The 11,448-nt window shown below is 54.4% G+C and overlaps 1 protein-coding gene across 1 annotated transcript in view; it reads left to right on the forward strand.

The window, feature by feature from the left end:
- The window catches only part of MYOCD (myocardin), a 33,409-nt gene extending 26,066 nt beyond the window's left edge, over positions 1-7,343 (forward strand). The window contains exons 9-11 of the mRNA XM_034067568.1: positions 1,081-2,025; positions 4,364-4,421; positions 5,048-7,343. Coding sequence (XP_033923459.1) covers positions 1,081-2,025; positions 4,364-4,421; positions 5,048-5,616 — 1,572 coding nt within the window. The 3' untranslated portion in view covers positions 5,617-7,343. The remainder of the gene's footprint in view (positions 1-1,080; positions 2,026-4,363; positions 4,422-5,047) is intronic.
- The last annotated feature ends 4,105 nt before the right edge of the window (positions 7,344-11,448 follow it).

The following is an 11,448-nucleotide window of genomic DNA, read 5'->3' on the forward strand; positions in this document are numbered from 1 at the left end:
TGTAGTGCCCCAGGCTGATCAGCAAAGCAGAAGCACCACACTGTGGAGCAAACCCAGGAGTACATCACGTTGGGTCATGAATCTGTTACTGCGATTGCAACTGAAAACCTGGTTTACTGCTCTGCAGGGCCATGGGGGTGCCTTGCTCCAGGGAATGTATCAGCAAACCTTAGGTATAACTCAGGAGGGCTGTAGGCCAGGCCATCAGGTCAAGGACTGAAGGACAATGAAGTGCTGCTGCTCCTGCAGCTCACAGCTCCATGCCTTCAGTGGGTTTATGGTGGCCACCATGGGTGCTGCTGGCAGACCAGCCAGAAGCTAGGATGTCACCATGACCTCCTCTTAGTGACTCGGCTTCTCAGTGGTCACTGCAACCAGGCCAGCACAGCTCTCTGCACAAACAGGTATCTCCTGGAGTCTGCAGCTGTGAGCACTATGGGCACCTGAATCTCTCATGAAGGTGTAACAGGCAGGGCATGAATGAAAATCACTCATATCAACAATTCTTTTATACTTCTTTTATACTGTTATATTCAGCCATGGGCAAGGCCAAGTCCCTTTAGAACTAGAGACCTGGGGGAAATATTCATAATTAGAGGAAGAAATAAGGTGAGGTAGAAATAGCATCAGTTTGGCCATAGTGGTGCCCCAGCTCAGACGTCTGAACTGTGTGCAGATGCCTGAACATGGGGTATCTGACTCTGAGGTATGTAGTCACATTCCCTGAGCTAAAAGATCCCATCAGCTAGTTCCTTTAGTGTGAAAGTCCTCTGTTCATTTAGAAACCTGCTGCTGGGAAGAGAGTCTTGGGTTACCTCCATGGCTCAAGTACCTCTGCTGGTTCAAGGAGAGGAGCCTCAGTTTCTGAAGGAAGAAAGGTTTTCCTGTTAGGAGAGGTCAAGATCCTTCAGGCTGTGGGGTGGTCAGGGTTGTACAGGGTGATTCTAGTGACTGCAGGTGAGACAGTGAGCCCCTGGGGGTCAGAGCTGTAAAGCAGGAAGCTGGGAGCCCATGATCTGAGATTTGTTAGCAATGACTGTTAGAAATATTGGGGTTCTAAAAGGATCATCTTCCTCCCAGGTGTCAGAACTGAGGCAGCAGCTCCGAATACGAGGCCTGCCCGTGTCAGGTACCAAAACAGCGCTGATGGAACGGCTGCGGCCCTTCCAGGAGTGCGGCAGCACCACAGTGCCCAGCTTCAGCGAGATCACCACCGTCACCTTCCCAGTCACTCCAACCAGCACCCTGTCTAGTTACCAGTCGCAGTCCTCCACAAGCATGTTATCCAATGGCTTCTACCACTTTGGCAGCACCAGCTCCACACCACCCATCTCTCCAGCCTCCTCCGACCTCTCTGTGAGTGGCTCTTTGCCAGATACGTTCAACGATGGGCCCATGTCTTCTCCACAGTTTGGTCTCCAGCCATCTCCAGTTCATGGCAGTGCTGAAGAAAGCCTCATGAGCAGCATGAATGGAGGGAGCATCCAGCTGGAGCTGGAAGGGATCGACACAGAGAAAGACAAAATGCTGGTGGAGAAGCAGAAGGTCATCAATGAATTAACGTGGAAACTGCAGCAAGAGCAGAGGCAGGTGGAAGAGCTACGGATGCAGCTCCAGAAGCGAAAGAGAAATAATGACCTCGAGGAGAAGCAGCAGCCTGCTCATTTCTTTGGTGTCCCCATCAAGCAAGAAAACACAGTGTCCAGCTGTCCATTTGCATCCAAACAAACTGCCTTGAAAGGTCAAGCCAACAGCTCGGATAAGTTAAGTAACTGTGGGGTGCCACAGCTGCCTCACATTGTAAATAGCCACTGCTTGGAGCATGCAGGGCAAAGCACCATCACCTCCTCGACATTCCTGAGCCCACAGTGCTCCCCCCAGCACTCCCCACTTGGGGCTGCAAAGAGCCCCCAGCACATCAGCCTGCCGCCCTCTCCCAACAGCCATTATCTCCTCTCCGTGTCCCCCAGCTCAGAAGGACGCAGTGGGTCCCCACAGGCCAGCAGCTGCCTTCGCACAGCACCGGTAAGTGGATACATCCCATTGCAGCAGTGAACACACTGGGTTTTGTGGGCAGCCAGTCCAGCATGCCGGTTTGAGTCCTTCCTGAGGAGCCTGGGACAGCTGGCACCTGGGGTGGGCACCCACGGGGCTGTAGTGCTGCCTGGAAAGGCTGAGAGCATCCCACATTGACAACGGGGTGGAAGCTGATGGCACCACAGGGTCCTTTGCAGGGCACCTTCTGGGGAACCCTGCTGCCACCTGGGGGACCACAGCACAGCTCCCACACCCCATGGAGCCCTAGCACAGCTTCCCTCTTCCCCAGGGGACCCCAGCACAAATCACTCTGCCCCTGGGTGAGCACTGGCAAATCCTCTGCCCCGGAGCACTGGCACGGCTCCATGTGTCTTGGGGAGCTCTGGCACAGCTCCCTCTGCCCCTGGAGGAGTCCTGGCGCAGCTTCCTCTGCCCTGGGGGAGCATTGGCACAGCTGCTTCTGCCCTAAATGAGCCTAAGCCAGCTGCCTCTCCCCTCAGGAGGCCCTGGCACAGCTTGTGGTGCCCCTGGGAGAATCCTGGCACAGCTCCCCCCATCCCATGGAGCCCTGGCACAGCTCTGTCCACAGCAGGGAAGCACCAGCACAGATCCCTCAGCCCCTGGGAGAGTCCTGGCTATATTCCTACAGCCAGCTAAGCCCCCAGCATCTTCCCAAGCCATTGCAGCTCCTAGCAGGGAGCGAGGGATTTTGACCACTGAGTTGAAGGAACGCAGTTTCCCTGGTCATATGGGAAACTTCTTGGGAAGGTAAAGCAGGGTTTGCAATTGGAGTCTGCAGTGAGCTAGAGCATGTGCCTCCCCACCAGGCAACCAGCACAGCAGAGAGTTGTCCCTTCAGCAACCACCATTCCTCACTCAGCCCCAGACAGGGACCAAAGCTTAAAGTGGGCACACGCTGCCAACACATGAAAGCATCACAAGGTGTTGCTGATCCCAGCCCCAGTTCATCCCCATTTCTCTCTTCCCCTTGCACCAGGATGCTCTGCAGCATCATGCCTGTGCTCCAGCAGTGACCAGAGGTCAGGCTGGCCCCAGCTCTCAGAGCTAGTCTGATGGAGCTGTTTTATCTCCCTCCCTCCTGCCTGGAAGCCAAGCACTTTGAGCTGATTTGACCCACAAACTGTGTTTCCCTGGCACCAGAGCAGCCTCACCAGGGGTGAAGGAGAGCTGGGCCTCCCTTTGCACTGATTCCATTTCCCTGTATTTCCCCACGCAGATGCCTACGCAGGCAGGTCAAAAGTTTTCTATTCCATCCCCAACTTTTTGTAAGTCAAGCCCAGCCCTCTCAGAGGTAAAGCAGCCTCCACCCTATGAGGATGCAGTAAAGCAGGTAACTGCATGGTTTTTACTTTCTATAAGGCTAGGGCTATGAAGGGTGTTCTTTTGAGGCTGATGTAACTCATCCTCAGGAGGGATAGTCCATTATAGGGTCTCTGGGTAAAACAGGCTTGTTCCATAAGGAGCAGGCTTTTCTTGAAGACTTAGGTGCTGAATGACTGCCATAACGCAGTCAGACACCAGACTGGATGGGACAGCATCTTCTGTCCTGCTCCAGCTACCCTGGGGCCCTGACATTCCCCACAGACACCCAGGACTTCGCTGTACTTTTCTTTGGGTGCTCAGTGTGATGTGAAAAACAGACTCTTGAGCATTCCCAAATCATCAGGAAACCTCCCCTTCCCTCTTTAGCCCATTAGCAAAGTTCCTTGCTCCATGCCATCTGCCTCCCTTTGCCTCACCCTGGAGCACTGTTCCCATGGGGAGGACTGTCTCCATCACCCATGAGCCCCTTACTTCTTGTGACAACCTGTCTGCAGCCTCAGTGCTGGTTACGATGGTGCCTTCAGGACAGTGGAGCAGTGCTGTTGGCAGTGATTAACATGGGCTGGTGCTGGCAGGGAGGTGTGCACAAAGTCCTTCCAGTCTCCAGTCAGGAAGAGGAGGAGGATGATGCACTGCCCCCCAGGCTGCAGGGAGTGCAAGGAGGCACGTGCCAGTGCGAGGTGCTGGGTCCATAAAGCCCCTGTGTCCTGACAGCCCAGGGAAGAAGCAGTGCATGGTAGCTCCAAACTACCATGTAGTTCCCATGGTAGGGGGGAACCTGATGCTGTGCTCCCCAGATCTATTGTGCTTGTCCCATGTCCCTGCAGTACTCACCTGAACGCCGCTGCCAGCCCCTGTTGGTGTGGCACTTATCCTGCATGGGAGAAAGCTGCCTGTGGGATCTAGAGCCACCTTCCTGGCTTGTGGCTGGAGGGACTCTCCACCTAACGCCCTCCACTCTCCTCTTTGTTGTTTGCTGCAGCAGATGACACGAAGTCAGCAGATGGACGAGCTCCTGGATGTGCTGATTGAGAGCGGAGGTAGGCACTGCTTCCCTATTCCCCTTCAGGGCTTTCCCTCTGAGCCAGTGGCACCCCGTGGTGCTCAGTGCTTTCTGTGCACACCAGTGGAGCTGTCTGGGTTGAGTGCAGCTTTCATTTGCCCTCCCTGTGCCAGCAGCCACTGAGATTGAACACAAAAGCACATTGGCCTTCCTGGTGCCTGCTCCTGAGGACCTGGTGGGGTGGTTTAGGCTTGGTCACCATCTGTGCAGAGAGAAGGGACAGAAGGCAGCAGCCTGTGCACAGCACTGCCAGCACCCTCCCCATGCAGAGCCTCCTCCTGCCCTCCACCACTCCCAGTGCTACCAGTGCCATCTCCTGCATGGAGCACTGCCGGTGCCCTCCCCTGTGCAGAGTGGTTGCCTCTGCCCTTTGTCATACCCATGGGGACAGCTGCCAGTGCTCGTGCTCTAGGAATAGTGTCCAAAGCCAGGGGAGTTAAGGTCAGAAAGCAAGAACCTGTGAGGCTTCCCACAAGGAAGGTGGGTGAGCAGTGCCAAGGGGGCTGAGTGGGGAGCGGGTCTCCATAGGCTGAGGTGATGCCCTAGTGCCCAGCAGTGTTGGGTGTTGCCAGAGCACCTCAAACCCCTCACATCTGTTGACAGAAATGCCAGCCAATGCCAAGGAAGATCAGTCCTGCCTCCAGAAAGTACCTCAGATAACGGTGTCTACAGGGAACTCCAGCACTGCGCTCCCCAAGGCGTCTGCCCCGTTTGAGCAGGTCTCCTCAGCCCAGCTCCCCTTCGAGCACTGCCCAGGCAGCGGTGATGCTCACCTCGAGGTGCTGCTGAGCGCCCACAGCCCCCTGGGCAGGGTCAGTGAAATCGCCCTGCTGAAGATGGGGGGAGAGGAGTCCCACTTCGAAGGGATGATGGAGGGGTTCCCCGGCAAAGCCGCCGACGAACTGCTCCCCTCTCAGGAGATCTTACAGCCTCCCCTCTCGCCCATGGACACCCAGCTCTCCCCTTCCCCCGCCGATGGCACCGGTTTACAGATGAGCTTCACTGAGTCTCCATGGGAAACAATGGAGTGGCTGGACCTGACCCCCCCCAGCTCCGCCACCGGCTTTGGCTCGCTCACCCCTGTGGCTCCCAGCATCTTCAACATTGATTTCCTAGACGTTACCGATCTCAACCTAAACACCAGCATGGACCTGCACCTGCAGCAGTGGTGAGAGGGAGGGTGGTGGAGGCAGGATACAGCAGCCAGCACAGTGTTTCTATCATGCCAGAGAACGCACAGGATGCAGGTGCCACGTCCAGGGGAAACTGGAGTCATTTTCCCAGCATATAAACTGTTTGAATTTCCAGTTATGGCTAATCAACAGCACCGTTGCTCTGGTAGTTTGGTTTTCCTCCATTGACACATCCCCACAAAGGACAGCAGTGCCTTTAACAACACTTCTTTAGATTGAAAAGAACTTTGGTTCTCTTTCTTTTCTCTTTCCCCCCTCCCCAGTTTTAGCAGCCACTCTCGTGAGAACTGGAGCAGCTCATGACAAAACTGTGTGATGAGGAGACCTCACCTTGGTGGCAACAGGAAATCTTGGAGAGGATAGAGGATAGCCTGTTGCTGCCCTCTTCTCCTGCCCGCCCGGCCCTTTAGGTGATCCCGCTAATCTTGGCCATGCCCAGGCAGGGATGTGGGATCAGGGAGGCTCTGCCCAGCGAGGGTGACAAGCATACTTCTCCATACAGCCAGGCTCGCCAAGCTTCCTGCTTCCAGTGCTGTGTTACCCAGTCCCTGCACAGCACTGCTCTATGTGGATGAGAGGTGGAGACCCCCCCATATTTATGGTGGCACCTTGTCATGTCCTCATGGTGCCTGAGGGGCTGAAAGCCCAGGAACCATCCTGGCTGCAGTCTGAACTGGACCAGGCTGGAGACTGTGAGCTCTGGATGTTGGATGCAGCTGCTCAGGCTGCACATGCAGGTATCAAAGGGATGTGGTATCCCAGTGGAGCTGCTGCACCCCAGCTAGCATGGTACAGATGAAGAGATGTGTAATGTGTTTTGGTCCAAGGTAGGAGCAAGTCGTACAGAGAATATTAGCCAGGCTTTGGAGGGGCTATCCTTTGCACAGCCAGAAGTCAGGATGGATTTCCACCACCTTGCATGACCTGGGAGCAGGGAGAGCCAGAAATGGACACTCAGCAGCCAGCACATGGGGCAGGGTTGAGCACATCCTCACTGGGCTGTGCAAGCATCTGCTGTTGTTGCCTCCACTCCTCAGCCATCCATCCCCCCATTTTTCCCATCCCTCCTTGATCCCCATCAGTCATCCCCTGGTTCCCAAGTTTACTCCAGCATCACTGCTCACTCAGCCCAGAGCAAGGCCACCTGGAGAATGGCTGTGAATCACTGAGCCTGGAGGAGCTAGTTCTCCTGAAGCTGGCAGAGATGGATGCTCTCCTGCAGTGATGCCTCCCATTTGAAGTCACCAGCATTTCTCCTATGAGTCTCTGTGCAATATATTTCCTCAGGCTCTGGAGAGAAGGAGCCTTTGCTTCACTTCTTGGCTTCCACCAAAGAACTTGCTGCGGACTTGTCTGATGGACACGTCTACTTCTTTGCAATTCTGGTTTTGCCAAAGTAAATATTGTTGCTGACAAAGATTGTTAAACTATTTACAGACTGAGCATATTTAATATTTGTGTTACTGGAAAGACAGCACATCGGAGGTGCAGCAGCCGGGGGGGGAGAACCAGCCATGGTTCCCATGGGATGCTCCCCCCAGGGATGCTGGAGCTGTCGAGGAGGCTGTGCAGCCCCTGCTGTGCCTCCAGCTCGTGGCGTTGTTGCATGCTGTATAAAGCACGTGGCGGTAGCTCTCAAGTCGCTATTTAAAGCACCACTTTTCTATTGTACAAACGGTCACAGTGCACTGCTGGGGGAGAGGGTCACAGGGTGCATTTTTCTAAGGAATTCCTTTTTCTAAGTGAGAGATTTTCCCAAGCCAGTCCCTGCAGGATATCACCAGCACTTGAACCAGAGTAGTGTTAGCTGCTGCACTGCGGCACTGTACAGGCATGTCCAGGTAACTTCCTCCTCTCTGCAAACCTATTTCCTTATTTAAAGGGATGCTGTCAGCTTCAATCTTGTAAGCAAGCACATTTCCTTACCTATGTTACCAGCAACACCTTCATTATTAAAACCCTTTTGTCTTGACACTCTTGTTTGCTGTTTGATTTCACCATTTGGCATCAGCCCTGTTCCCAGGTCACCTCAGTCCTCGCAGGAGCAGATGTGTTTCTTTCACAGTACCAGTTTCTCCTGGTAGATTCCTGACCAAGCTGACTGGAGTCTCCCGTTTCTGAAGGCTTTGTCTTCTGATGGCTTTGGCTTCACTTTGTTCTGTAAACCTCAGGTCAGTGACCCCTTCAAAGGCAGCAGTGAGCACCCGGCCCAAACCCTTTGCAAGTTTCATTTACCCATTAATGTCATTTTTCATATTCTTTCTTCTGCCTAAATAAAGGGTTCCCTGGATGTTCACCCACTGTTGCTGGGGTGTCTATGGTGGGATGATCCTGAGACATTGCAGAAGTGAATCTGAGATGCAGTTGAAAAGATCTGTTAAACATGTTCATGTTTGAGTCAAACACATTCATGTGTTCATCATCTTTAAGTTTAGCAACTTTAAGATGTTCATGGGCTAGATCCTATAAACATCTTGAAGTCTCTAAACCACAGCCTGCAACCAAGTGTGCTGTGATAAATGGCATGCACTGAGCCAAGCTGTCAGCAAAACCTCCACCTTAAGAGTTCCAGAGGGCTGACTTTGGCCTGTTCAGGTTATTGGTTGGCAGAATTCCTTGGGAAACATTACTGAAGGACAAGGGGGTCCAGGAAGGCTGGATGCTCTACAAGAATGGAATACTTAAGGTGCAGGAGTGTGCAGTCCCTATGTCCAGGGAAGAGAGCAGCCTGGCTGAACTGGGAGATTGTGCTGGAACTCAGGTGAAAAGGGAATCTGTCACCTATGGAAGAAGGTACAGTCACCCCATGAGCAGTACAGGATGTTGTTAGGTGATACAGGGAGAAAGAAAGGCAAAGGCACAGCTGGAACTAAATCTGCTCACTGCCATAAAGGATAATAAAAGGGTTGGAAAGTGGCTGGATGGCCATGGCCAAAGGAGGCTGCTGATTGATGGAGCTGAACACGAGCAGCTTGTGCCCAGGCAGCCAGGAAGCCCCCAGCATCCTGGCCTGGATCAGCCCCAGTGCAGCAGCAGGGCCAGGGCAGGGAATGTGCCCCTGTGCTGGGCACTGGTGAGGCCACACCTCGAATCCTTTGTTCAGCTCTGGGCCCCTCACTACAAGCGAGACCTTGAGGGGCTGGAGCGGGGCCAGAGAAGAGCACTAGAGATGGAGCTTGTTTCAGAAATGTTGATGGACCAGAGCACTCACCTGTACCACCTGCCCATTGAACAAGCCTGCCTGTGTTGCTCCACCGGCAGAAGAGGAGATGGAAGGATGTGCTGCCACTGTCCTGCTGGAAAAGCAAAGGCAAGAATAGTCACAGCCTTCAAGTTCAGGAAAGCTGCTCATCAGGTGCTCAGGTTTGGAGCAGAGCATTTGGGGAGGCCAAGTCCTGACCAAGGACCTGCTGGGGGTAGAGAGAGGGATCTGGGGATCTCCTGAAGTCTCCTCCCAGGCCCTGAAGAGCTGGGAGGGATCCCACTCCCCTGCAGCAGTGGCCTGGGGGAGAGCCCAGGTTAGCTCCATCCCCATGGGAGCAGCCTCCTGTATGAGCACAGGCTATGGGGCAGGACAGGACGTGCTGTGCCTCCCCAGTGCCCAGGGGCACTCAGCCTTCTGTGTGGGGTGATTTTCCCACACCAGCTGTCCCAAAGGATTCAGTACTCTGGGGTTTTCCTACCCGTCGACACTGAGCTGGAGGATCCCAGTGATGTCCCACTCTCCCTGGGCCTTCCTGCCTGAATAATACAGGAAATATAAAGCCAAAAGATGTTCCAAGAGTCAAATGAACTTTTCCCATGCCTTTGGGAAGTGTTTAACGTGAGATGCCTGGCTCAGTGCACCATCCGGTGTTTGCTCCATGAGAGGCACTGAGACAGCAACAGCATCTTTCTATCATCTCCCAGCTCAATCCAGGCCGTGGTTGAGGCAGTTTCCCTCCCCAATGACACGGTGAAACATCGATTTCTCAGCCTTTCCGGGCTCAGTGGTGGAACCCTCTGCCCTGGGCTGTGTGCGTTGGCACAAAGGAGCCCGCATGTGCCCATCACTGACCCCTGGGACCTATCCAGGTCCCTCAGCTCATCCCTGCCCAGAGCCAACACAAGCCAACAGCGCGGGGCTGCCTCCAGAAGAGGGAGCTCGGGCTTCATCCTGCTCCCCGCGCACTCCATAGAACCCAAACCAAAAGAACAAGACCTTTAAGATCCAGTCCAGCCGTTCCCAGCACTGCCAAGGCCACCCCTAACCCAAGGCACTGAGGCCTCATCGCCGTTTTATCCATAATGGAAAAATTCCAGAGCTGCTTTCTCTTTTCTTACCCACCAGAGCAGCCGTTCCTTTCCCTGGACCCTGGGCATGACCCCAGCAGTGACCACGGTTGTGATTTATATCAGGAGGCAAAGGTATAACGGAGTGGTTTCCCTATGGCATTAACCCAGGCCCAAGAACTTCATTTATACTTAACCTGGCCACCAAAAAGAGACAAGAGGCTGCGATGAAGGCTGAGGGAAGCCAAGCAGAAGATGAGTGGAAATACAGAGCACAAACCCCGGATAGGAATAGGTATTGGTGCACATGTGCATTCGTACTGCTTGGTTCTAGGCAAGGATGTGTTTGAACGCATCCAAACCTCAAAGCTGGTCCTGGAAGAAGCCACAGTCGAGCCATATGGATCTGGTCATGGTGCCAGAGGAAGAGTCCCAGCCTCAGGGCAGGAGGAAGCCATCACCCATCACTGCAGCAAGGAAGATTGGAGTTGTCCAAGGCTCGAAGCAGCAGCAGTAGTGGCACCGTGCAACTGTGGGTCCTGTCTGAGAGTAGCAGCATCTGGGATGTGGGGTGCAGGGTTTCTGTACCTCCCTCAGCAGGGACACAATGGCAATGGGGTCCTTGGCCCGGGCAGTGGAGTCCGAGTGGGCATGGAAGAGCCTACAGGAGGCAAAACAGAGCATGAGCTCAACGAGGAGCAGCTAAGAGGACCTGAAGGAGCCACAAAACCGCCCCTTCTGCACGGCAGTCACAGGGGAGAAGGGACAAGAGGGATCCTCTCCCTCCTGCAGAGCATGGGAATACCCAGTGTGGGAATGGACTCACACAGCCACCAGCTTCTTTCAGCTCCTGCAGCTGTGACAGCTTCCTGGAGAACAGACCTCGGGATGCGAGGCAGGTGGCAGTGCAAGGGAACAGAATCCCAGGGCAGCTCCGGTGATGGGAGAAGGCTGCAAGGTGAGGAGCTGGATCCTCCACATCTGCCTGGCAGGGAAAGGCTCTCCCTGGTGTGTGGTCAGGTTCTGTCTTCCTCCAGGAGATCAGCAGATCCGGGATGCTGGATCCTGGCTGAGGGCTGGGCCCAAAACATCCGAAGTATTGAGCTGGTAACAAGAACCTCCCAAAAGAAGGCTTGGGGTGGTAGAGGCACTGACTGGATACACAGACAGGCTTGGACGTCTCACATGGTGCATCTCCACACAGCAAGACTTTCCTCAGCTCCATCATCTGCCTTCCACTGACAAAACTGCAAGAGACACCACAAGAGCCAACACCAGGTTACTCCAGCTGTTGGGATATAGCTGTGCTCCTGAGCTGTGGAATGAGCAATGGTCCCCCCACCGAGCTGGGCACTCCCGGTCCCATCAAGCCAGGGTGAGCACTACAGGCAGTCACGGCTGCCCCTGACACTGTCTTCTTTCCCAGTGGGGCTGTTGGGGTCCTGTTTTGCCCACTCAGCAGTCTCCAAGCCCTCTATGGCTTCCAGGCAGGAGCAACACTTACCCCAGCATCCTTGTAGCCCCCTTCAGACACTGGAA

Source organism: Melopsittacus undulatus, chromosome 11, assembly GCF_012275295.1.
Source record: "Melopsittacus undulatus isolate bMelUnd1 chromosome 11, bMelUnd1.mat.Z, whole genome shotgun sequence".
Classification (NCBI taxonomy): Eukaryota; Metazoa; Chordata; class Aves; order Psittaciformes; family Psittaculidae; genus Melopsittacus; species Melopsittacus undulatus.